Below are 27,214 nucleotides of genomic sequence, written 5' to 3'. Positions count from 1 at the left end.
TCTGAAGTTGAAGAGTTTCTCTAACAGTTTCTCTAACACTTCACACAAAACCAGTCTGAAATAAGACTTAAGAAGACACAACTTTATTATGCAGAATTCTTAAAATTGTTGTAATTCCTCTTTAAAATGATGTATAGATGTTCCTTCCAGTGTTTTATCATAATTGGTCAGTATGTATAATCATATTATTTAATTACATTTATTGTATATTCTTATTTATATATCCCTAGTAAAATAAATAAATAAATGGATATTATAACTAAATCACAATGGTCAAGGCACCCCCATTCTACAGTGATATCAGTCAAGACAAGCCTGGTTTCTGCGATGTCTGTGTGGATATAATTGTACTTAGTCTTCAACAGTGATTCTAATCATTCACATTTCTATATTCTTAGGGTTAATAGTGTAATGGCCAGCATTATTATTATTATTAATTAATTAATGAACAACACTGCTTCCCTGAAAAGATTACCTTACAGACCGATAAAATACCCATGAGATGACAGCACCAAATACAGCAGAACAACGTCCACATTCACTGTAGCACAGCTAAACAGGAAACACAACAAGCACTGCTGTTTGCTACATGGCACTGTTCATTCTTCAAGTCACAGTCCTTAAACAGTCTTGTTGGCTATAAAGTATCTCCACTCTGAAATGCTGCTATAGCCCAACCCAAATTAATCAGTTCTTCTCTGATAAATGAACTGGTTTGCATTCTTTATCTGTACTTCATATGCTTCTGTTTGTGCTTCAGCTCATGCTTCTGCCTTTGTTGTACAGACTGTCTCATCAGAGTTTCCAGCAGCTCGTCTTCATGCCTCTCCATGTTAGCTCCTTGTCTGTTTCTGTGATGCTGCTGGGCAGCTTACAGGGCAGAAAGGCCACCAGCTACTCTCCTTCCACTCCAAGCTATAGGGCCTGAGGACTCTCCCATAACCCCTGTAGAGGAGGAGAGATGCTTCCTGACTGTGAGGCATTTTCCACAGTCCAGAGTCATTTCAGTAGCTACTCTCATGGCCTGTAAGGATGTACAGGTTGCTCAGGGCAGACGGGTCATCCGTTGGAGTGCTCTGCAAGATAATATCCCTGTAGGACGAAGTGTTGAACATTATAATTATTCACTGTAATCTATTGGCTTCTACACAATTTATCAGACCCTTCTACCCTGTCTCCATTGAAAAGAAACACCACAGAGCCACCACTGACCAGGCACTGGCATGTTACTGTTTGTCGACATAGAACCACAGATAGGGTTTTATATATTGTGACTGACCATGCTTCTTTTGACCATTTTTATTAGAACACCATGAAACAGCACAAAGGATTGAAAATGACTATAAATGACTAAGAAATTCTGCAGAATAGGAGGAGAAGGAAGCACTTTAATTCTTTACAAATGCTCAGTACCAAAAAATGGTCACCGAATAGCTTTTTTTAAATCTTAGGACAACATGGTATTATTTGCAGTGCAACCCAACCCCTGGTTTGGCTGACCAGTATTTCATTCAATCAAATCATTAGTGAATTTGAAAGTCCACATGTTGTAGAAATCTGAATGTAAAATATACCTGTTTGTCCCCAGGACCTGGAAGACACGGCTCTCATCCGTTATCTCCTGTGTAACCTGCAGGAAGCAAAACAGCATTTATTGTGCTGCCCGCATACCGGCATGTAGGACATCATTTACACTGACATTTGATGTACCTCATTGGTTTGTATGCTCCTCCCCTTAAGCCCATGTTTCCAAAAGGCAAGAACACTATCCTGCAAACATACTTCAGAGAAACAGCAAATATAGGCTTTAAGTATACTGACAATGAGATAAAAAAATACATTCAAATGAGCTTGCAAAATTGACTCACCCAGAGTCTCAATAGAGAAGTCAAAAGTCAATTCTGACAACATGCCTTTGCTGGGACAGCCCTGCAGATTTACTGCTCTCACAGTATCTGCAAAGAACAGATCAACGTGCAGTTATTTAATGGACACACTCTGTACATAAATTATCAGAAATATAAGCTTTACATACACAGGAGGGCTGCACAAAATATTGGTGGATAATCCTTGCTGTAAAACCGATGATAACATGCAGTAGACTTTACTGTGAGCATCCATACCAACCAAATATCTGTATTAATTTGCATGAATCAAAGTATTAAGAATATTGAAATGCAAATAATTTGTATTTAAAAACAATTAAGTACAATGTATAACCACAGCTCATCAATGACTCACTAATGTGGGTTTAATATATTGTAAATCATACATTGTAATCACAATATAACCACAATATGGATGTTCATGCAGCCATATTGTGCAGCTTTGATATTCAGATAGCCAGCTTTTAAAACAACAGGTTTTTGTAATGGTTACATCTAGGTGTATATAATTCGTTATATTATTTACACCAGGGTCTAAAGAAATGCATGCTATTTGCTCCTTTTGTAAGTATCATAAGTGTATAGGTAGCTTTTACAGACAGGACTGCATACCACATGCTAAATTATTATAATAATTTTTATAATTGTGCCTTCTATGCAGCTCTCGCAACAGGGCAGCTGTTGGTACACATGCACATTTCTTTTTTTAAACAAGAAAATATCTGTGCTGTGTGGTCAGTACTACTTGCTCCAGGTGTAAGCAGATTAAAAGAGGTATGAGAGCTAAAAGAGGACTAAATAGTCATACTTTCCAAAGCTATAAGGACTGTGTCTCTATCAAGCTGGGTGACTTGTTTCACTTCCAGAGACTCGCCATCTGCAAAAGCAAATGACTCCAGTAAATAGGTAAATAAAGTTTTTTGTGCACATTCAGACAACTAAGATACTTGAACAGTCCACAACTTTGTTATGTAGTAACAATATTTTCAATGTTTATATATATATATATATATATAAACATTGTTTATTAAAAAATATTTAGTCAGTCACCAATTGTGCAAGTTCTCCCACTTAAAAAGATGAGAGAGGCCTGTAATTGACATCATAGGTAGACCTCAACTATGAGAGACAAAATGAGAAAAACAAATCTGAAACTCACATCGTCTGATTTTTAAATAAATTATTTGCAAATAATGGTGGAAAATAAGTATTGGGTCAATAACAAAAGTTCATCTCAATACTTTGTTATATATCCTTTGTTGGCAATGACAGAGGTCAAACGTTTTCTGTAAGTCTTCACAAGGTTGGCACACACCGTTGCTGGTATGTTGGCCCATTCCTCCATGCAGATCTCCTCTAGAGCAGTGATGTGTTGGGGCTGTCGGCGGGCAACACAGACTTTCAACTCCCTCCAAAGGTTTTCTATGGGGTTGAGATCTGGAGACTGGCTAGGCCAATCCATTTTTTTTTCTCATTTTGTCTCTCATAGTTGAGGTCTACCTACGATGTCAATTACAGGCCTCTCTCATTTTTTTAAGTGGGAGAACTTGCACAATTGGTGACTACTAAATCCGTTTTTCCCCACTGTGTGTATATGTATATATAAAATAATTATATAGTAGGGTAGTAAACAAGTGTACGTGTGTACCTGGATGTTCTCGGGGTGCGTCATCAAGATGGATCATATTGAAGTGCAGCTGTTCCACTGCCTCTTCTGAGCTATAATGACTGCTGTGTACCCCCACACACACTTGCGGAAGCTCCTCAGACTCCTGCACCAACAGCTCAAAGATGGGCAGAGACTCAGGAAGGCTTAAAGCTATGTGCTGAGAGAGAAAGATACAGAGACAGAAAGAGTGGATAATTTAAGGAAGGAAGAAAGGATTAAAATAACTGAAAAATTAAAAGGCAAAAACGGAAATTAGAAAATGCAAGATTAGACAGTTATGCAAGAACGCAGTCTATTTGGTACAGTTTTTTTGTTGCCTAATGGACAAATGTATCATCTCATATTTCATTCCTACCTTGAGCTGCATGAACTTCTGAAGTGGCTCATACCACATGAGAAGAACCAGGCCACTTGGCACTGCAGCACATAGGAAGACGCTGTCTGTGTAGGGGTTCCGTACTAAGACAGATAGAGGGATATTAACACTTGATATGTGAGAAACTTTGGGAAAATATACGCTTAGTTGCAACATGCATCTTGACGTTATTTAAAAAAAAGCAAAATGCACCTGCAACTAGTGTTTCAACAGTATAAGACTTTCATATGGTATCATATGGTATAATAATGTATGAAAAATATATGAAATCACAGTAAACGGTATTCACCCAGTACGAACCTTAAAGGACTAAAAACTGTTTTTTTTTTTTTTGGTTAAGTTGAAAAACGTAAGAACGCTTGCAAACTATAATAATAAACTTATTATTATTTTCATTATGAATGAATATGCTAATGATTTTCTCCATTCATTGACTGATTGTTTGGTTTTTAAAACAATCTAAAAATAGTAAGAAACAATGAATCAAAGTGTGCATTTCATTAGTCATTAATCACACATGAAATCTTTACAACTACCAAATGGAGCTATGTTGTAAAAGAAAATCAATGACCAACTGAAAAACAACAATATGAAACAGCTCTTGCTGTTTTTACAACCAGAAGCACTCCAAAAACTGGACAGAACAGCAGGAGACTCAAGAATTTCTTAAATTTGCATGTACCTCAAAGTGTAAGCATATGTGGCCAGGTTGTAAATGGAATTTGGATCTCGTAATTGTTTTAACAGAGTACAAGGGTATTCCTTACCTACACTACACCTTCTACAACCCTTGGTGTCTGGAATCTTTACAGACATGGCATATTTCCTGCAGACAGAAACAAATTCAACATACACACCTCCGAAATAATACACTCTTCACTCCCATGCTGGATCAATGTGCTAAAATGCTAAAGACCTTGAGTTGATTCTTGTGCTCAGACGGTGTGCATTGATTGACAGGTGGCCTTGGCGCCGCTGCATGTTTCTGCGGTGCTCAAACAGTGCTGGCAAACTGTGTGAGGTCAGCTGGGATGACTTTCCTGTGGTCCAATTAAATTAGCAGCCAGGTGGCACAGATCATAAATTGATGCTCCAAATGTACACAGGGTTATGTCAAGTAGTCTTAAAAGGCTTAAACATACCTGAGATGGACATGAGTACGTTATTCATGACATACAGCCAGCTGCATCTCTGAGGAAGCAACTAAATAAACACAAATAAATGCCATCAAACTTGATCAATTCTACACTCCGAGCATAATATACAGTGGGGAAAAAAGTATTTAGTCAGTCACCAGTTATGCAAGTTATCCCACTTAAAAAATGAGAGGCCTGTAATTGACATCATAGGTAGACCTCAACTATGAGAGACAAAATGAGAAAAGAAATTCTGAAAATCACATTGTCTGATTTTTTTAAAGAATTTATTTGCAAATAATGGTGGAAAATAAGTATTTGGTCACCTACAAACAAGCAAGATTTCTGTCTGTCACAGACCTATAACTTCTTCTTTAAGAGGCTTCTCTGTCCTCCACTCATTACCTGTATTAATGGCACCTGTTTGAACTCGTTAACAGTATAAAAGACACCTGCCCACAACCTCAAACAGTCACACTCCAAACTCCACTATGGTGAAGACCAAAGAGCTGTCAAAAAACACCAAAAACAAAATTGTAGACCTGCACCAGGCTGGGAAGATGGGGAATGTCTTATGGTCAGATGAAACCAAAGTAAAACTGTTTGGTACAAACACAACTTGTTGTGAATGCTGAGTTGCATCCAAAGAACACCATACCAACTGTGAAGCATGGGGGTGGCAACATCATGCTTTGGGGCTGTTTCTCTGCAAAGGGACTAGGACGACTGGTCCGTGTACATGAAAGAATGAATGGGGCCATGTATTGTGAGATTTTGAAGGCAAACCTCCTTCCATCAGCAAGGGCATTGAAGATGAAACGTGGCTGGGTCTTTCAGCATGACAATGATCCCAAGCACACTGCCAGGGCAACAAAGAAGTGGCTTCGTAAGAAGCATTTCAAGGTCCTGGAGATCAAGGTCTCCAGATCTCAACCCCATAGAAAACCTTTGGAGGGAGTTGAAAGTCTGTGTTGCCCGCCGACAGCCCCAAAACATCACTGCTCTAGAGGAGATCTGCATGGAGGAATGGGCCAACATATCAGCAACGGTGTGTGCCAACCTTGTGAAGACTTACAGAAAATGTTTGACCTCTGTCATTGCCAACAAAGGATATATAACATGTATAATATGAACTTTTGTTATTGACCAAATATTTATTTTCCACCATTATTTGCAAATAAATTCTTTACAAATCAGACAATGTGATATTCAGATTTTTTTTCTCATTTTGTCTCTCATAGTTGAGGTCTACCTATAATGTCAATTACAGGCCTCTCTCATCTTTTTAAGTGGGAGAACTTGCACAATTGGTGAAATCTCCTGAAAATATGATAAAACCTTATACATTTATTAGGGAACGCTTTTCAGAATAATATGCAATAAGTTATGCGTCATGCCCTTTTTTAGGAACTCTGGGTCCCAGCTGTGAATGCCCTGTGGTAACAAAAACACACTGAATATGTTCTGTTCCACACACATTTGGAGCATTTTTGTTTGATAGCAGTGAAGATGCCATTTTCTGTTTTAATTTTGTGTTGAAACAGAAAACCTGCGTAGATCCCTGGTCCCAAATATGGACATGATGCTGACAACAGAATGATGACTTAAAATGACATACATGGCTTAACATTTTATACTTAATTTAAATTATGCTTACAATTTTTACGATGTACAGACCTTATTGTATATATGAGTAATGTAGATTAATTAAAGTACCTTCTCTATAGTGTCCTCATGGAGCTCATTGAGGTTGAGTGTATAAATGCCCTCCTCTGCTCCCAGAATCAGATGCTGGTCTGTGGGGTAGGAATCCAGGCATGGTCTGTTTTAATCATCCCCTAAATGAAACTCGTTTGCAGACATTAGCGTCTTTATTACAGAAACTAGCCAAGTCTGGTTACCTACAGGGGAAACTAGCCTACCTCTGGTCTTTGGTAAAACCCATGTAACAGCACAGTGAATCTTCAAGGGACAGCCGTTAAATATCTTGGAGAAACAGGCACCCATCTGAAATACAGAATACATTCTATAATAACATGGAGCACACTATAGAACCTCACCTAAAATATAAAGTCAAATATAGTAGTATTAAAATGGTTTAGTAGCATATAAGACTTACATGTACATGAGGTGTAGGTGGCAATCCATGAACATCACCTCTCTAAACACCAAAGAAATACATTGAATTACTAATAATAAAGTAAATCTGCTTGTCTTAAAGTACAGCAGTACTTTTGGCTGGATTCTATTGTTTATTATTATTATTTATATATTATTTAAATTCTGTTAAGACATGTACATCATAAACAATTGATATAATAGGATTAACAAGTAATGCCAGATGCTGCAGGAAGCAGAGGTCTCACATAAAGCAGACTTAACACAGTAGTATATTGTATGTACTTCACTGCTGTCAACCACACTCCTCAAAGTTGATAAAAGATTGGTTTTGTGACAAAAACAATGAATATGAAACAGGTTAGCTAGGTTATGTTCTAAAGTCATGTTTTGACTGGAAAAGGCATTTTTAACATGGAAAACTACTTTAGAAAAGCAAGGAATGCTGGTTTCTGTTTTGTAATTCTTACTTAGTTCTGGGTATTTTGTCATGATTATAAGGTGTAGATATCAAGGTTTTTCTCATACTTTAATTTCACTCCAGGTTCAGGAGAATAATGTCAACAGGAAATTCACCCTAAAAAAGGTCTAATAAAAGGTAAGTGCTCACTGAGTCTTCTGTCTTCCTCCTGAGTGTGCTCCATTCAGGTGAGAGTGGCTGCCGGGGAGGAGAATGATTTCTGTTTCCTCCTGGCTCAACTGCAACAGAGCAAAAGTAGAATGCTCTCCTGCCACCTCAAACATTCTCTGACAAACACTTGGATGCACACATAGCATTTGAGAGCTGACGTATGAATGAATGAAAATTTATACAACCACTTCAGGTGCTGCCCCTTACCATCAGTTGGAGTTGTGCAGAGGGAGCCAAGACTAGCAGAGTTATCAAATAGAGAGGACTCAGTGAAGAGGCTGGAGTTTGTGAGGAGGGAGAGATCAGAGAGTGTTGAGCCAATCAACAAAGTTGATTCACAAAGAAGGCTGGGTTCAATGTCTGTGTGGGGTGTTGAGCCAAAGTGAGGAGAGGAATCTGAAGAAGGGGTGGAAGCCTTTTTATCTTGATTGGTGGGGCAGTAAAGATTAGCTGGCTGTGGCAGTGAGACCACCCTTTTCACTGTGCCACATTTGTCGTCTTCAGTTAGAGAGTCCTACATATTAAAATCAAAGAAAGTGTTGAATTATTGTCCATTTAAAAGATACCTGCAAATATCACAAAACATATTGTCTTACAAGATTTACTACCTCAGCCGAGGGTGCTCTCTTCATAGTTAAGCTCCTATAAAAGAGAATTTTTAATTTTTTCAATATTTCAATACTACTTATAGCTGATGCCAGGCAGAAGAACCACATTTGGAAGAAAGTTTGGCTCCATTTTGCTAATTGTGCACATTTTGTATTTAAATGTAAGTAAATGGTCAGTGCCTAAGGCTCAGGAGGTGTTAGCCTCCTTTTCTGCTAAACACAGTGAACATTATTTACATTAATATACTTACCTCTCAAGCAATGCTTCCTCAACACATTCTAAGAGACTCCTGCAAAAACACAAGTGCATTATAGATAAAAAACACCTTTCTAAGAACACAAAGTTATTATAAAGCTCTATACATAATCAGTTATTACAGAACTAGGCAAGAGCAAGCTTAACTTACGGAGAGTCTTTCTCGTCACTCATAGAGCTCCACTCATCATAAGATCCCTAGCAAGGAACACAAACATGATCACTAAAAGGTAATAACCAAAGACAACTCTGCACGATTTTTAGCAAGTAACTAATGCTAAAAAGAATAACTAAGCCATTATGAAGATGCTGTTATTTCAACAGTTTACACTGGATAAGGATGTTTGGAAAATTCTCACCAGAGAATCAGGGCAAGGGTCTGTTTCTTTTCGCCTGGGTGGTCCAAACTTCACCTGATCAACTAGAGAAAGGCTATTCTTACCAAAAGCCACACTACACAATTTGCTTTTGATTTACTGTACCTCAGTAAGAGTGTCAGAAAAAAACAATTACAGCATTATGGAATAACTACAATCCATTCACGCTAACAAACTGTGTTATTTACATATAGTAAACATGCTGTACCCCCCCCCCCTCCCCATGAGCTCCAGTTATGATGTTATAAACATGAAAGTTCTGATTGGCTGCCTCATTTTGTGCTTTATTTAAAAAAAAAAACAGTTTTAAGCACCAGTTGTGTTTACATATTACACCTTTCTTTAGAAAAGTCAGGAATTTTCAGTGATATGGGCTGTTTAATACTGACAGTGTATGTTTAGATTCTCTCATGCACACACACCCAAACCAAACAATGTCTCCCTTCATGGTGCTCGAGTGGGCATTCGGATACAATAGAGATCAGTGTCGCACTAGCCTTGGCAAGCTGCTGTGGCATGCTGTAATCCTCCCAAACCACAACAGTCACCTCACAGTAGCTAATGCCACATTCCTGCTTTTCAGCTGCCAAATAAAGCTGGGCACACACAGTAGCATCACTGACGTATTTTCTGCCTCTGTAATATCATCGATTGGCAGCACTTTAACTGCGAATTGAGAATCCTGACTGAAAGATGTTTCGAAGCACTGGTCAACGCCTGAATATGGACTGATTAGTTGACATAAGGCACACTACCATAATGAAACAGAAAGACTAGATTTAAACACTGTCAGAACAATACCTTGAAGCTTTAACAGAAAATAGATATTACATTTTTTAATGGTGTAAAAATGGAGCTACATTACAATGATCTACAGTATGTCATCATGCCACTGCAGTCTATTTCATATTTTGAGACCAAACCCCCAATTATGTCATATAAATAATCAAACTTAAAATACTTACATTGCTCTTCAGAAAGAGTTTTCTGGACAGGCAGGTGCTTCCCTAAAGATGTAATCTTATCAGGAAAAGCACTGCAAGTCTGTGAACACATACCCAGCCACACACAATATTCAGCTTGTTCATTCAAAGACCAACCCCCACACACCCACAGAGAGTGTAATCTGCTCTAACTAATCTAATCCAAATACATGTGGCAGTCCACTGGTTTTGGTTTGATTCATGCTATAATAAATTCTTAAGTTAAATTAACATTATGATAAAAAATAAAACAAGTCAGTTCGCCTATATACAACAAAAAGTAAATTGCTGTTGTGTAAGACATTCTCACCTCAAGATCACTGTCGTCCATAGTCTGAGGGTGCTGTAGGTCAGGATTGTTGGCTGAGTCTAACAACTCAATGACCAAGTTACGAGTTAACAGTTGAGTAACAAAAGCATGCTAGAAAGAGAGGGAGAAAAAGATCATGTACATGGATTGACTTCTTTCTCATAAAATAATTGGAACAACAACTGGAACATCCATAAATGATGTGTCCAGTGCAAATACTTGAACATTAAACAGGTTAAATAGTGCAATTATGGAGTCGAACTACTGGAAGTGCACATAGTGCTACTGTCACTGTTATCTAGAGGAGAAAAAACATGTCTCTGGTGGGAAAGAACTCTCTGCCAGAGGCCAAAGGGTTGCTGCTTTGAAGCTGGAAGTTGGAAATCAAAAGATCAACAAAAGATCTTGCATGATAACTACTGGAGCACTGCAACTTTACTGCAACAACATATCTGCTGTAACTTTGGTATGCTCTTGAGCAACTTTATCCCATGTTGCTCAAGTTGTGTTGCATTCTCCTCTTTTAAATCACAGAAGCACTGATAAAAAAAACAATGTGTGGAACAACTAAAAAAGGAAAGGTTAAAAATACAGCTAAAGTGAATTTCAATATACATACACACGGTTTGCCATAAAACACTTAATGTGCTTTGTGAGGTAAATAATTTTATCCTATAAATCAACTCTAGTCTAAACTGTAATACCAATTGTGATTCATTGACCAATGGAAATCCTTTTAAATCTAGGGTTAGGCTTAATCTAGCTTTGGAAAACTGCTACCTAAAACATGGTTCTTTATGTAACTGATACTACACCTGCAGCAGTTTTTCAGCTGTAGGCCTCTTCCGCGGACTCCTGGTGAGCGCCATCTTGAGAAAGTTGTGAAATTCTGTGGACCTTTATAAAACCGGAATAATCCTTGTTCAGTCAGAGCACACATCCAAATTATATGGAAATAACTTGTATATGTATGTGCAAATGGGTATTTGTAGTTACCATTTGGTCTTGTCCTTTAGCTTTGGTGGCTGGAAGCTGCTTTTGGACATCAACATTAAAGCTCTGGAGGAGAGAATTTACATGAGTTTACAACTGTCCACATGAGTAATGTTTTATTTACATAATGCTACAGGGATGTGCTGACTTCCTCTTACACCTAGCATGGACTTTAGCATGGACCACCACAAACTTGAACTAACGGGTTGTGAAACATGTTCAAAATGAGTCCAGTCACCATGTATGACAGGTGCAACCATGCCTAAAACCAATGTTACATTGTTCTGCAGTGCTACAGGTAACATTGCATATTTTAGCTGTGTTATACTGTATGTGTACCAGCATAAAATATTTTTAATAGGTCAGTAAATGCTGAATGTTATCCTGTGGTGCCAAAGAAATCACCACCTCATAGGGTGCAGATCAAACATTGGTGGCTGCAGTTCTGCTAGCTCTATGGCTGTGATCCCCACAGCCCAGATGTCACACAGCTGGTTATAGCCACCCTTTCTCTCCACAGCTGCCACTTCCGGAGCCATCCTAAGACACCAGACACATAACAGAAAACTTTCAATAAATATACAAAAAAATAATCATTTCAACCTCACAGAACAGCAATAGGGATTGCATAGGAACAACAAAAAAGTGTTTCCTAGTCAGATCAGAGTTTCACTTCCAGAATGTATTACATGAGCTCAAATATGTTTGTGTGTAGATATTTGAGTTGGATGTTGTCTGCTGAGTGTGTTAGTGGTATTTAGGAAAATTTTCAGTTTTTCCAGTAGTTCCAAATTTGGCAACAGGACAAACTGGCCAAGACTTTTGTACATGCTGTTTTCCATACAGAAGATTCTCCCACTATACTCCCCAAGCTATACAGATGTATGCAAAAAACAATTGTAGCTTAATAAACAATAGTATTTAATAAAATAGCACTTTTTTGCAAATGTTCATTAAAAATTAAATTAAAAACAACAAAAGTTACATTGTGGCATGGCCAAAGTTTTGGAGACCCAGTTGATACTGAGTAACACCCAGATAACATAGCTTGCAAACACTTTTTGCAGCCAACTTCAAGTCTTAATATTCTTAACATTCAATTCAAGTCAAGTCAGGAGTTTTTGAGGGCTGTTCCAAAAGGTTTAGTTTGTTTTCATTGAATATTTAATGGTAGTGTATTGTGGACAATGTTTGTTTTGGTTATTACCCTGATATAGAAGCCAGCCTATTTTCAGCTCAGTAGCTGATGTTAGTATTTTAATTAGTAAATCATTAGTCCACAGCACTTTTTATCGAAATGCCTTTGGCTGAGTTGTTTTGGCAGACACTGATTTTTGTGATGCAGATCATGTTTGTGTAAGCAATACTGCACAGTAACAGTATTACAGTAGTAACAGTGCACCACCATTGCCGTGTCAGCTAAAGCTTACGACAGCTACTCTGTGGTTATACAGAGGAATTTGCTTTGCCTTTCTGGCCAGCATATGTGTAGTTCAGTTTTCTTGTTCTTCCAGATCCAGTCATAATCAGTCTATAATGAAAATAATGAAAAGTAATAATGAAAAGATATCAATAGTTAACATTTCAATACAAGTAATGACCAAATATGCATGTGAAAGGTATTTAAATAGCCACTAACTAGAGGAGGAGTAAAACATCTTGTCAGCATGCGTTGATGACACACTCACAGATGCCTTCAACAACTTCTATGCTCATTTTGAAGCTTTAAAAACATATCACATCTACTCTTTGGCGCTGTCTGTGACTGCAGCTGATGTGAGAGGAATTCTGCAAGGGGCGAACCCACGTGTGCTTAAAGAGTGCACACACAAAACAGCTGAGGTGTTTTCAGACATTCTTAACATTTCCCTGGCACTTTCTGCTGTTCTGACCTGCTTCAAATCAACCAGCATAATACCAGTCCCAAATTCAGTCACATTCCTTAATGACTACTGTCCTATTTCACTTACCCTAATTGTCAAAGTACTTTAAGCAGTTGGTTATGCTCTCCCTTCCACCTGCACTGGACCTCCACTAATATACCTACAAGCAGAAATGCTCCACTGAGAACACCATATCCTTCACCATAAGCTGGTCTTATCATACCTGGACAACATGTTTAACGACTTTAACTAAAGTCTTCAGTACTATTATACCCTAGAAATGAATCAAAAACTTTGTAGACATCAATCTGCATAATTTTCAGGACTTCAGTCAGCTTCAGAAGCCCAAAGCAGTTTCAGTGCTTAGGACAAGGACTAAAAAGTATTTATTATGCTTTGGAATTGTCAACAGCTGACGGTTTTAATCTACCTCACCAATCCTAATGAGTAATGATGCATTTATAAGTTAATTATGTTCTGAGACAACTTGAAGGGTGTCCAAACTTTGACATGCCATAGTTAACATGGTGGGTTTTTAAAATGTAAATTAAACTGTGTATTAACATGTTAAGAAATTAATTTGTATAAACATGGTGACAAACATTTATTAAACATTTATTTAGTATATGGTTGTTGTAATGTAAAAATCTTTTTTCTTTTAAGAAAGTCTAACTGTGGTGTTACTCTATGCAGTATGGTTGGGTGGTACAATGGTAATTCTGTAAATTGCGGTATTTAATAATGTTGAAGGTTTCTCAAAAACCTGAGTCTGCTAAATGTGCCCAAAAACACTAATAAGACCATTCACTCGACTTTGTGCACTAAGATATGAAGCTTAATTCTTTAAACTTGTGTGATTTGAGCTTCACTTAGCTGCAACACGGTCTGTGCTGTGGTGTTTAGCCTGGTAACTAACAAAAGCATGTGAACAAAAACAATTTGGGCATCTCGCTTTTCTGTCAGTCGTTATTGTCTAAACCTGGGCTGGACAACTGGGTTGTTTGCTGATTTCCCTGCTCCAACAGACCTACTAAACTGGTCAATTAAAAGGAAGTTGAATCAGGTGTGCTTGAGCAGAAAATACACAAAACTCTGCAGAAATCCAGCCCTGCGGGGCTTGAATTGCTCACCACTGGACTAAAAGCTAATAAGTAAAGGCTATAACTGGGCTTTCAGTCAGCCAGACTTGAATTTGTTCTGTGGTGAACAAACTGTTATCCTGCTAACTAAGCTTATGCTAAGCCATTTTCTCTCCTGATTCAGGGCAGTTAAACATTTGCAGTTGTTGTCAGAGTGACAGTTTAAAAATTGCACAGGATGATGATAATGCAGGTTGTATGATTCCACATAAACCATCTGCGCTACCTGTGAAACTTACTGTGAAACCTATTCCCCACCCCCTGTAATATTGTATATTACTGTGATATTTTGAGATGAAACACAAAAAGTGGATACCGCCGAAGCTTACTATGCAATGCAATTAAGTGGTGGTGATAAACTCAAAAGAGAGGGAACATCTTTATCTTTTCTCCAAAATGTGAAGAATATATAAAAAATGCAAGTAAATGTGAACACCTACCAAACTACAAAGAACACTGTTTGTAAATTATACCACTATACAAATCAGTAATCCTAAGCCTGGTGGCTACATTTTTCCCTACCACTCACCAATATGGTGTCCCAATAAAAGACTTTCTCTTAGCGACTGATGCATTTATCTCCGCTGCCACTCCAAAATCCGCTGAGAGACAGAAGGCAAAGAAAAGGAGGAATAAGATTTAGGAGCATATGAGTTGGTGTGTGCAATGGGGGGAGTTGTCTGAGACAGAGGTAAGCCCTGACTGACCTAGTTTGACATCTCCCCGCTCTGTCAGAAGAATGTTGGCTCCCTGTGAAACACCAAAGTGACACAATGAGCGCAGACACGCCATCAGAACAGGGAAATCCTTACTCATTCACTTACACTCTCACACACTCACAGTTGTTGTCTAAATGGGTTCACTCACTTGTAAAATTGCCCCTGCTATGTCCCACCACAACACTAACCTAAAGTAGAACACTTTGCTGCTCTGACATACAAAACATGGACTAGCACACAGTAAACAAACTGGTCTTTAGTCTTACTTTAATGTCTCTGTGCATTTTTCCTTTTTCATGTAGATGATGTAGTCCCTGTAAAAAAAGAAACAGGATCAAGTACATTTCAATATTTTGCATCATAAGATTTTAAAGCACACGTTGTACTTTAAAGTGTTAATATGTTGTAATCTAACTGATAAGACATTCAATCCAAAGCAAATCCAAAGCAAAATAATAGCTTTTACCAAATTATTAAGCTTCAAAGCAATCTTTTAACAACTAAATGAATTCCTTTTTAAACATAGACAGCAGTCACACTTAATTCATCTCAATGACGGAGTTTTTTGGATTTTTATTATATTGAAGCATTTACATTTACAGCATTTAGCTGACACTCTTAGTGACTTACAAGGTTACTCATATTACAGAGGTGGGCCAATGTAGTGTTAGGAGTCTTACCCAAGGACTTATTTGTGTAGCAAAGCATAGTCACCCAGACCAGGAATCAAACCCTGGTCTCCCACATGGTGTTGTGGCTTACTGGCAGGTAGTGGTGTTACCTGTTGCGCCACACCAACCACCAAGCTTCAATGTTAGTCCTTGCCAATTCCCACCTGCAGAGTTTAATTTCCCCTAGCATAAATGCAAGCATGCACTTCATCTAAGAGGAGTGATCATATCACATCTCACAGCTGGTCACACAACATCTTGGGGCAGTTAATGTCTGGAGCACTGATTTTGTGTTCATGAATTGTGCTTTCTTGCCCAGGTTGGCTCTGGCATTATCATCAGTTAAATTCAAGTCCCTGTACAAGGACAAAACTCAAAGCCAGTTGTGTCCATCAGAAGCCCACTGTAATACCCTTTAGAACCGTGCACAAATAAATGTACAAATAAAACACAGCATGTCAGTCAACATGATTAGGCCCTGTTTTTCCAGTTAATCCCTGCATCACAGCTTTGAAGGAAACATGTTTAAAATCATAATGTGTGCTAAAGTTCTAGCAGTTCTAGAAGAAATGCTGTCCTCACCTGAAGTGTCTCCCTGCATACATATGCTATCTGTCTCTCTTTGAGGGGGCCAGTCGCTGTAAAAACAACAACCTCATTTAGAGAGAGAAATCAGCATACAAATTTAATCCTCTTTAGTGCAAGATTAGTCATGTCCAGCTGGTGTCCAAATCATTGCATTTTAAACAATGTACAATGGTGGTTATAGAGTCTAATAATATAGAGTATATGTACTAATTTAATCCCTTCATGCTGGTCGCTACATGGCCTAATGGTTAGGAAGCAAAGGTTAAAATAACGCTGGTTAAAATAACGCATCAAATGTGTCAAAAATAAAGCAGCGATATTACTGTCTACTGCAGATCCACATGGTTTCTAAACAAGCAAAGCATAAACTCAAATTCAAATCAATTTATTATAGTTGTCCAAAACATTTACATATGTATGTATATGAAGTATGTATATGCATTAACTGCTTGCTCAAAATTGCACTTCTTGGCAAAAATCTATTCATGTAAAAAAACGATGCAACAACAGGAAAATAATGTAGGCCTAGTTAATTACACTGAAGCAGAGAAGTGAACAGAAACTTAACAGAAAATTAGGTGCAAAACTGGTATAGTAAAAAAGAAAATGAAAAAGGAAATGGAGTTTTACTCATTTTCTTTTTTTTGTTTGTTTTCCCTATTCCTCACAATCTGAATTTTAGGAAACATTGAAATGAATTTTCCCTATTTTTGCATCTTGTAATGAAAGTGGGAGGATTATAGCAAGAGATTGTTGGAGAACACCAGGTCAGTTTGTCAGTGACTGACTGTTGTTGTTGTTGTTGTTTTTGTTGTTTCCCCCTGCACAGCGAAACTGTCTACAACATTTCTGGAAGATTTACAGCAAATATTAACTGCGGAATAAAAAAAAGCTTAGCTTTTAAGCAGCACAGGGTATGTTTGAGCATGTTTGACGGTTTGTTTGAGTTTGATGGCTTAGCTGGTCTACCAGTATGAACAACTTGACCAGACCAAGCTAGTCAACCAGCAGTATGACCATTGGTCATGTGGACCATGCTAGTCAACCAGCATGACAACTCTAATCCACCAGTATAACCATCTTAATAGGCATATACTAGACCTACAGTACATCTGTAAACCCCTGACTTTCCACTAAACAGCAATTACCTTCTTTATACTCGTCAAGGGCCAACATTAAACCAGAGACGTTATAAATGAGGACCTTGACATGCCATTTGTTTACGGATAAAGTAACAAAAAAGAGCCAATGGGCAATATTGCTGTGCTGGTGAGATCAAATGTAACATCCTCACAGACCACTTTGAGCAGACTTGGACAAAAGTATAACTACTACAAAAAACAATACCACTTATGGTCACAAGGTCCCTCACAAGGCCATCACTCGATACTCTATATAGAAATTTATACAACTCTGCAAGGTCATCACAGCCGGATAGGTGGTATCCACTAAAACAGACCCTCCCATCCTGTTGCCTAGATAGTAAACTACAGCTTCATGTGCACCTGAACTACCTTTCGCACATCCAAAAAACAAAATCACTGGTAAAAATTGAGTTAGATGAAAGAAAAACATTGTTTTTATAGGTGGGCAATATAACGATAATGTTGTCATGAACATACTCACCATAACATGCTCTTCATACATAACTACTTAACAAGCAGTTGTATAGTTGTAAAAAACATTTCTACCAATTGTTTTTTTTTTTCCCAGTTACTCGAATCAATGAATACAAAGCCTTTTTAAAACACGTTACTACTGTGGTGCATTCTGTCCATTCTGACGTGTTGCAATCTTTACAATGTTGTAGTTTGTCTCTTACTTTGGTGAACAGTAAATTCGACCCTACCATGGTAGATATCCTGCAATGACCCTCCTCCACAGAACTCCATGCAGATCCATAACTTGTTGTTTCTGTTAAAATTAAAGGTCACCGTTATCAGATTTGAAAAAAAAAATACAAATTTTTCTCTGAGGGTGGCAGAAGAACAAACCTGAGGTAGCTGCCAAAATAGGCCACAATGTTTTTATGTGTGCAGTCCTTCATCATGGTAATCTCCTGCTGAATGCTTGAAATGTCATCCCCTGTAGTGGAAACAGGCAGAGAGTAATCTTAGTCTGTAATCTGACCTCAGGAGGACTGCTTAACTTCTGGTATAATGTTTTGTTTGAGGCACAGGCCTGCAAACACTGATTTAGACAGATTAACAGATTGAGCTGAAGACCAGTTTCTGGCAAGAGGAGTATGCAGTCAAAAACTGGTAGTATCATAAAAATAGAAAACAATGGTAGGTTGTATTGCTACAATTTCTCTACCTCTTTGATAAGTCATGAACCAAAATAAGGACATCAAAACACACATTTTTGCTTTCAAACAGCTACAGGCACTTTATAGCAAGGATGGGCAATACATTTCCTAATGCTCAGTTTCTAATGAAACTTTATTTCAACAATTTTAATGTCAAAAAATGTACATAACCAAGGATATTATGCAGACCATCTTTATCATATTTATTATCACTTTTTGAGACAATGACAACACAAAAACTGATGAGCATTACAATAATAGGTATATATTTTAATACAATATATATATTTTGCAATATGCTACACCATTCAGGTGATATTGCTACACTTCCTTTTCATCATCATTAATAATAAAACTAAAAGCATATTTTTTCCAAAGTGTTACTTTGCTTTTCAGTTACATATTACAAATAAACAGGTGTGTAACATTTATAAAACGGCCGTGATGTTTACATTATCCTGTCAGACATAATCATATGTGATAAGCAGTTATTGACCATATTGTGTGGAGTAACAAAACCCCAGGCTCTTTGGTGATAGGAAAGTAGCTCAACAATCAATCAGTCAATTCAGTTCTTACTCAAAAATGTAATAATACGAACTGTAAATAAGAACCATGCGAACAATGCCTGTCTTCTATGTTTGAGCAAAAACACATTAAGTTGGTCTTACTCATTTGCATAAATGTTCAGCACTGCCTGGTGCAATCATTGACTGTGCTCAACTCTTTCAATGCACCACATCCTTCATATCTGCTGCTGGGTTACACCCATAATAGTGTGATGTAGTGATATTATGCAGTTATTTATCAGTAAACATTTTGAATTAGACATGATTATGACTTACCAGGGTCCAGTTTGACCACTTTGATGGCTGAGATGACTGATGTTTTAATGTTACGGGCCTATAAACAAATCAAAAATTAGGCAGCAAGTCAGAAAAAACATGCACAATTCTTATTGTTCCCCCAGAGATACCTTTAATGAGAGCTATGTCTTTCGGCTGCTACTACTATTTATTGTTTCCATTCAGCTTTGTTGCAAGCTTCCTTCCCCATCTTTGGCACGACGAGTCTAGACACCGACATATGTCTTTAAATATTAAAGTGCAGCTAGTATGAATGGAAATACACTGGTTTGACTAATGTGACAGCTTGCAAACTTTGGACACCTGTGTTCAAAATATCTGTTACCGTAAAAAGAGCAAGTAATAGCAAGTAAGGGATGCCCTGATTTCCAAAATGGCCACATGTCTTTGATAGTTTTAAAATAACAAAACGTATCACAGCTTGTAAACGCTTTTTGAAGCCAACCTTAAGTGGAGGTCTTTGCCCATTCTTCCTTGATAAAGTCTTCTAGTCTTGTTTTTGAGGTCTACCCAGATTTGTGATGATGTTAAGGCAGAATTATCTTATTAACATTAATATATGCACACAACGCACAAAATTCAGGCATTCAGGCATTTTTGGTGCATCAAGAACCAAAGGTTCTTGTATAACGAGGGCTGGTTTGCCTAATGTTACCAAGCCTGCAGCAAACAGTTTTTTTCTTCAAGTTAGGCCCCTTTTGCTTAATGCTTGCGGTTGGTGCCAGGAGAACTGAAAGGTTCATTGACGCAAATATTGAAAGCGGAAAGAAAGAGAATACCTACATTAAGAGGAACTTCAATTTTGCCACCTTAGTTTCACCTTACTGTATGAATAACGAGTCAGATAGATTACATTAACTGTATTATCCCACTGTGAAAAAGTAAATCAACTGAATGTGCACAAAAACAGCTCAAGCTAAGCCAATTATGAATGAAGCATAAACATTTGCATCACAGTGCATACCACATGCAAGTAGGAACACATACTGCATTCAAATGTGTTAACTGAGATGTCAATTCAGTAGGTAGACTGTGCTTACATTTATTATTATTAATAATAATATTAATAATAATGAGCCTTCATTGGCATATGGACTTGCACAGTACAACTACATTTGTCTCTCTGTATATCTCATCTTAGAAAATGAGGTCAGAGCACAGGGCCAGCCATGCTACAGTGCCCCTTCAGGGTTAAGGGTTCTACTCAGGGGCAGCTTGGGTATCCACCCTGTGATCAGTAAACCAGCACTTTAACCACCGAGCCACCACTGCCTCCACATGCACCCTCATCCCTTCGGGAAATCGGCCGCCAGTCTAACGAGGGACAGGCAGAAATGCTGTCCACCATAATAACGAAAAATGCCATTTGCCATTTTCTCAGAAGCACTACAATGTGTGTGCAATTACTAACTGTAGACCATCTGTTGCTTTACAATGTAAATTCCTATTATGGAAAAGGATCACCACAGAAATACTGAAGACCCTGCATTTTGATGGTGGCCCATTCTCAGCACAGCAAGGACACTAGCTTGGTTGCAGCATGTTTGTGTGTTGCACTGGTATGTATGTATCATGTCACAGCAGTGTTACTGACCACATCTACCTTTTTGATATGCCTTGAAGGTGCAGAGTAAGAGCATAAGGCTCTTGTGTTTTAGTACACAGTGTGTGCTAGTCATCCTCTAAGCCTTCATCAACAGTCAGGTTCACAGGACCACTGTTGGCTGGAATTGTGTGACTATCATCTGTATATGCATATGGTCTTAGGCAAAGGTTTGGGTGCCCACATTTATAATAACACATTTGCTGTTTTTTGTTTTTTAAGTAATAAACAGCCTCTATAACTAATCAAACATAAAACCTGACTCCTAATAAACAGTTACTGTCTTTCAGAACATAAAACACCTAAATTACCAATGTGGTCTGTCCAAAGGTTTGGGCACTGTACACCTTCGAAATCATATTTTACAAATCCTCTTTGTAGCAGTTGCGCAGGACTGCATTATATGGAATGAAATGTTGTGTTTTTTTAAACAGCAACCGCAGCTCTGTGTCAGGATATTTTACTAAGACACTGTTAAACCGCTACATACAAGGTAAATGTTTTCAAATGTTTGTGTACACTGCTTTTAGCTTAGTGCTAACACATTATTGGAATTTGTAGCAGACTAGTAGAAATTTGCAACATCATACAGATATTGCAACTTGTTCTTTCAACAGGTTTTGAAGCCTAAGCCTAAAAAGCACCACTTCTCAGACACCACTTCTCAGACAGAATCACTTTATATTGATTTCTAGGGTCCATTCCAGGGGGGCAAGCGGTTGCAAAATAAGCCAGTTTAACACTTCCACAGCATAACAGAGTTATAAAATCACTTTTTTTTATTTTGCCATCTTGATCCATAATCAAGCTACATTGGGCCTGCTCAGTATTTTTATACCACAAAGTCAGACAAACAGTATGAAACTTCACTTGTCTGGATGTATTAGCTCTTTACATTTCTTGGGTTGTTCTTTAATGTGTCATCAGTCTGTCCAAATGTGTGTGTGTGTGTGTGTGTGTGTTTATGCTCTACCAAAAACATTATGATTTTAAAAAACTGAACTCTAGCTACGACCAAAGAGAATATAATAAAGGTTGCTTGAGGGCATGTTTGGCTCCAGCCTCATACACTGGTCAAGAAGAAGTGGGAAGCTGTCTGCTTGTAACCATGGTGACAGTGCCAGCCAATCACACTGGAAAGGTGAAATTGAGAGAAAGAAAATTGCTGCTCTACTCATTTCCTGTTTTCTTTCCTGTTCGACAAAATCGCATCCTGTTACATCTTTCTCTGTGTGAAATCAAAACACATGGCAAGATACAGTCTTTGGAGGCATCACAGTGACTAACTGTAAGCTAGAACAGAGCGTACCTGCATGTATTCAATTCTCAGAGGTTATACAGCTTTGAGCCAAGGAGACATTTTTAAGATTAAAGCATCCATTTCATGTTTACCAATAAGCTGTTTTATTTATTATATTTAGCTGCGGGTCTCACGTTTCCCATGCTGCTAACTCTCCCTAACACCTTCCTGTTCCTGCACATGACTTGAGGCGTGCAGTTTGTCATACATTGTGTAATGTTAAAGTAGTCAGTCATACAGCCTGTCTGTCTCTCTCGCTATTACTGTTTTTTGAACACTGTGATTGGACAGTTACAGTATTAACTTAATTGGACCAGCCATTTATCACCACTTAATAAAAAGAGATAGATACATGGCCTCAGTGATATATACAAAATGTAGCATTAGAGATATGTCTTTTACACACGATAGCAGCGTAGTACACTGTTCTCGCTCCTGCACACAACGACATTAAACTTGAACTCAGGTGAACGACCCCATGGACATGAGATGAAATCGGGGCTTCCTCTGGTCTAACAGACGTACATCGGGTACGTACATACAAGTACACGTACATCGGAGTCTGAAACACCTCAGTGGGTTTCTGCTACTCCTTCGGTATTTCTGAAGAGATGTTTCGACAACGATCCAACGACAACGGTCTCCTCATTTCCTCGTTGTCTTCGACTACATAACAGAGCACGGAGTACTTTTAAAAAAGTGTTTACACACTGAAACGCCCTCTGCATTCATGTCGTCGAACCGTAACCCACCTTGAACACGTCCCCGTATGTCCCACTCCCAATGCGGCGGAGCAGCTCATAGTCGTCCAGCGGATTCGTGTGTAAAACCCCGATGGCATCCATAGCAGCTACTCCACACACACCCTCACACGGAGCCTCTCGGCTCTGAAGCTGTAGTCGTTTTTTGCGGTTGCTAGCTGTCACCACTTCACCACTTCCTTAATTGCAACGTAACAAGTGCAGCAGTGAAAAAAATGGCAGCGACGAGAGACCTCTGTGGTATTTTCTGCGATATTTTCTCCCCTTCACCCTACAAGGCTGAAGCTCGAATGGCTCGTAGACCTTAAGGGGACATTCCACTGATTTGAACCGACTTAAATATCTAGAAATCATGCAGTGGTTGACTCAGAAACAAATGATTGAGACTGGGAGTAGAAAAAAAAAACTCGGTTGTAAAGAAACTTCTTTAAAGCTGTGGTGATCTACAACGGCGATACAGCCCTCTACTTCATATCATTTACTGTCACACCAGCAATTGTTCCACAAAGAAAACATTACACGATTCTCCCCTTACTCCAATTGTAGCCAATTTGTTTTTTTTAAACAAACATTTTCCTTTAAGTTGTGCACTTTATATGGAATTTTGAGCCATTTGAGATTCAAAAAGTGGCTTTAACTTCAAGGAATTGTGTATCTTTAAAGAGCTGTAGCTGGAAACAAGTTATGTTCTATACAATAAATAAGAGCTCTTACAACACACACACCAATGCAGTATCGCTGCATGAGCATATGCCACAAGCCTATAGCAACACTGGCCTTAAGGAATGTGAGCCAAAAGAGTGATGATCAAGGCTGGTGGTCTATTAATTGCCAAACTGATCTCAAGTCTCAGTATTTTCAGGCAAAAGAGTAACGCCGAGTGCATACTGTACCTAGTATCAGCTTCCTTTTAATGTAACAAATGTGATTCTCTGTTTATTGTTTCTCTAGATGGGAGAAGTGGTGTACTAGCGACATCTACTGGCTTTCCCATGTAAATGTGATAGAGAAGAAAAGCGCCGTATACCGTTATAGGGAATCGCTCATGACATCTTTATAACTAAAATATTATACCAAAAGAAGAAATATTAAAACAAAGGGGAACTCAATATTAATTTTAATACTAACTGTTAAGTTGACCATAACATTGTTCTGTTCTTTTTCTAACCTTGTTCTATTTGTGCTTGAAACTTTTGTGCAAGAATGGGGATAGTTCCTGAAGCGGTTGCAATAAGTACATTTACTGTACATGTAGGCATGTTCAGGACTTCTGCATTGTGGGTTTTGTGTGAAACACATCATTCTACATTCTACAGAAAAAAGTCTGAATTGTTCACATTGATAGTGAATGGAACCAGACTCATCTGATGAGTTTAATGTCTCTAAAAGCCTTAGTTAGCCTCCCTTCCCTCCCCTCGGTTTTGTACCAAATGGTTATGAATGCTTTTTCTGTTTAAGACATAGGAACCATTCATAGTGGATGGGATACACACAGGGCATAATGAGACAAAATGATCCCGATTGTTTTGTCTTTTAGATTTTCCTTTAGATCTATTTTACCATCATCAGCATATTACTCAGAAATCACTTGTAGGTTCACTGGTGGGTTTGGATAGTAAATGGATAGTACATAAAATAGCTATGTATTTGTGCTATCGTCATGGTGATTCTTGCCATGATCCCTGGTTCCACCACTGTAAGAATACTGCAGTAAAGTTATTAGGCTGAATCTTGTGAATGTGATTTGCAATCATTCAAGTGTGTTGGCATGTAATGGAAAAATATTCTTTTTGGTTGTAACTGATATAAAAGTTCTGTGTCTGAAACCCATAGAAAATGTAAACTGAAAAAGATGTAAATGTAAACTAAATAGAAAAAGAAACTGAACATTAAAATTTAAAGTTTACATATTTACAGGTGTCAGTTCATCACTTTCTACATTCACATTTTGTCTGGCAACACAAACTGGTTTGAGGTAACTGTGAGTATATTTTAGTCTTACTATTTTCCTCATCCACAGACTGCAATAGGCAATGAGACATGTTTGTCATACCAGCAGCTATTTGTTTCCCTCCAAAATTCTTAATATGCTTATTTTTGTGGTATAGTTGAACTATTAAGAACTTAACATGAGAAGTTAATGTTGTTCTGCAGACTCTTGAAATATTTAAAATCACAGAGAGCCATCAAGCCAAATTCAAGGCAAGTTATTATTGGAAACGGTGGTGTTAGCTTACATATAAAATAGGGATGCATAGTATTGGGAAAAACTGACACTGCAATATATTTTTCTGCAATATACAATATAAAAAAAATACATAAAGTTTCACCAAATTTCACCAGAGGTCAGTGAGCCAACATGTTATTAATAATGCACTCTGATAAACATGTAATGGGAAATTAGAACAGTGCAGAATTTTGGTTGTATAAGCAGCAAAAAAAGCAGCTGGTTTGGTTTGGTATTACCTGGAACTGTCTACAAGGGATGAACCATGAGAAACAAAATGGCAGTAGAATAACCAAATAAACATTTCTGACAAATATTTGAAACGATTTTGTGGTATAAAATTGGGGGACATCACGATTATTCAGCACTTGATTCACATACCTTAATCTTGGGGAATCTCTGCCTCCTGGTTCTGGTAGTGGGCTGTGCCTCCACAGCTTCTGCTTCCACCGCTGGCCTGTGGTGGAGCAGAATGCCTGGGGTCACAACCTCACCTTTAGAACTCAAACTTGCAGGAGGAGCTTCTATAGAGGGTGTGGAAGGACCTTCCTGGGGAGAAAAGTTGGATGAGTCATGCACCTCAGCACACGTTCTGAAAAGCTTTCCTTTCAAATGCAGAATAAAGTGGACATCATCTGAAGCAGCCATGTACCTCCCTGCCACACTTAACACTTCTGCATGTTAGCTCTTCAGCAGCTTTTCACACCTCAAAGAGCATGAAGATTGAGACTCTTGATTGTCGGGTTTTCCTCACAGCTCAGCTGGTGTGGATTGATGATGAAAAGCCCATGATAAGCCCTACCTACTGGAATCAAATTTCTCAGCAAGCCCTGAAGTCTGGAGTTACAGAAGCAGTGTGGAAAAATAAGTCATTCTTGATTACTTACTTATTGTACACCAAGTGTGTACAATCACAGAAGTTTTATTATTTCTTTACTGTTAAATGAAGGATAATCACTCTGCGACATCACATTCTACACATCAGACTGAAAAGGACTACAGAACATCAGAGTGAAATAAGTACTGAACACATCACCAATTTTCTAAGTAAATATATTTCTAAAGGTGCTATTGACATGAAATTCTCACCAGATGTAACAACATATTCAATCCACACATGCAACATAAATTATGTGTAAAAATGAGAAATGACACAGGGGAAAAAATGGAACACATGAAGACATTAATGACACCAGCTGAAATCTATCAGTAATTAAAAAGCAATCCTGCCACTTAGTGCAAATTGATATCAGCTGATTCAACTGATGGCCTATAAAAAGTGTCTCATTACCAAGGTGCCACACAAGAAACATCAGTTTTCTAAAACCAGTGAGCACTCTCAAGACCTTTGCAACCATACTGTAGGAAAACTGATGGCATTGTTTACAGAAGAATTTCTAAACTACTGAGGTTACTAGGTTCCAGTAAGCATGGTTGGGGCCATAATCCAGAAGTGGAAAGAACATAAACCATAAACCAGCCACGACCAGATGCTCCCTTAAGATTTCAGACAGAAGAGTAAAAAGAATGATTAGAAGAGTTGTCCAAGAGCCATGGACCACCTGTGGAGAGCTAAAGAAAGACCTGGAATCAGCAGGTACAATTGTTTCAAAGAAAACAACAAGTAATGCACTCAACCATCATGGCCTGTATGCACGGCTCACCACACAAGACTCCATTGCTCAAGAAAAAGCATGTTAAAGCATGTCATTTGCTCAACAACATTTAGACAAGCCTGTGAAATACTGGAAAAATATAGTTTGGTCAGATGAGACCAAATTGTAACTTTTTGGATACCATAATACA

At 38.1% G+C, this 27,214-nt stretch overlaps 1 protein-coding gene across 2 annotated transcripts; it reads right to left on the bottom strand.

Annotated features, from left to right (window-relative positions):
- Nucleotides 1-104: 104 nt before the first annotated feature.
- map4k6 (mitogen-activated protein kinase kinase kinase kinase 6) lies at nt 105-26,689 on the bottom strand. 2 transcript variants are annotated; one of them, XM_072661333.1, is made up of 32 exons: nt 23,173-23,427; nt 19,497-19,554; nt 18,338-18,428; nt 18,193-18,257; nt 16,338-16,393; nt 15,351-15,398; nt 15,073-15,115; nt 14,895-14,967; nt 11,752-11,883; nt 11,347-11,409; nt 11,166-11,247; nt 10,351-10,461; nt 10,023-10,101; nt 9,040-9,101; nt 8,832-8,878; nt 8,676-8,714; nt 8,425-8,458; nt 8,024-8,330; nt 7,796-7,884; nt 7,187-7,228; nt 6,990-7,074; nt 6,784-6,863; nt 5,074-5,134; nt 4,848-4,971; nt 4,699-4,757; nt 3,911-4,014; nt 3,535-3,712; nt 2,695-2,763; nt 1,869-1,955; nt 1,711-1,781; nt 1,575-1,630; nt 105-1,092 (listed from the first exon to the last, which is right to left on the bottom strand). In XM_072661333.1, exons 1-32 carry the CDS (start codon nt 23,263-23,265, stop codon nt 1,005-1,007), a joined length of 2,676 nt encoding a protein of 891 aa, XP_072517434.1. In that variant the 5' UTR covers nt 23,266-23,427; the 3' UTR covers nt 105-1,004. The 2 variants fall into 2 exon arrangements, with proteins under 2 accessions (XP_072517434.1, XP_072517435.1); XM_072661334.1 differs by lacking the exons at nt 16,338-16,393; nt 18,193-18,257; nt 18,338-18,428; nt 19,497-19,554; nt 23,173-23,427 and adding an exon at nt 26,686-26,689 and having other exon boundaries at nt 106-1,092; nt 15,351-15,401.
- Between the last annotated feature and the right edge of the window lie 525 nt (nt 26,690-27,214).

This window comes from Salminus brasiliensis, chromosome 18, assembly GCF_030463535.1.
Source record: "Salminus brasiliensis chromosome 18, fSalBra1.hap2, whole genome shotgun sequence".
Lineage (NCBI taxonomy): Eukaryota > Metazoa > Chordata > Actinopteri > Characiformes > Bryconidae > Salminus > Salminus brasiliensis.
Note: the sequence above shows the minus strand (reverse complement) of the source record. Positions and strands in the feature narration are given on the sequence as shown.

What these genes read in the sequence shown, in the direction of transcription:
- map4k6 (XM_072661333.1), bottom strand. Translation starts at nt 23,265, where the DNA reads ATGGATGCCATCGGGGTTTTACACACGAATCCGCTGGACGACTATGAG. An exon ending in CATACGGGGACGTGTTCAAG is followed by an intron (nt 19,555 to 23,172) that starts GTGGGTTACGGT and finishes ATTTGTTTATAG; the next exon opens with GCCCGTAACATTAAAACATC. An exon ending in CAGCTGAAAAACTGCTGCAG is followed by an intron (nt 10,462 to 11,165) that starts GTGTAGTATCAG and finishes CTCTCTTTCTAG; the next exon opens with CATGCTTTTGTTACTCAACT.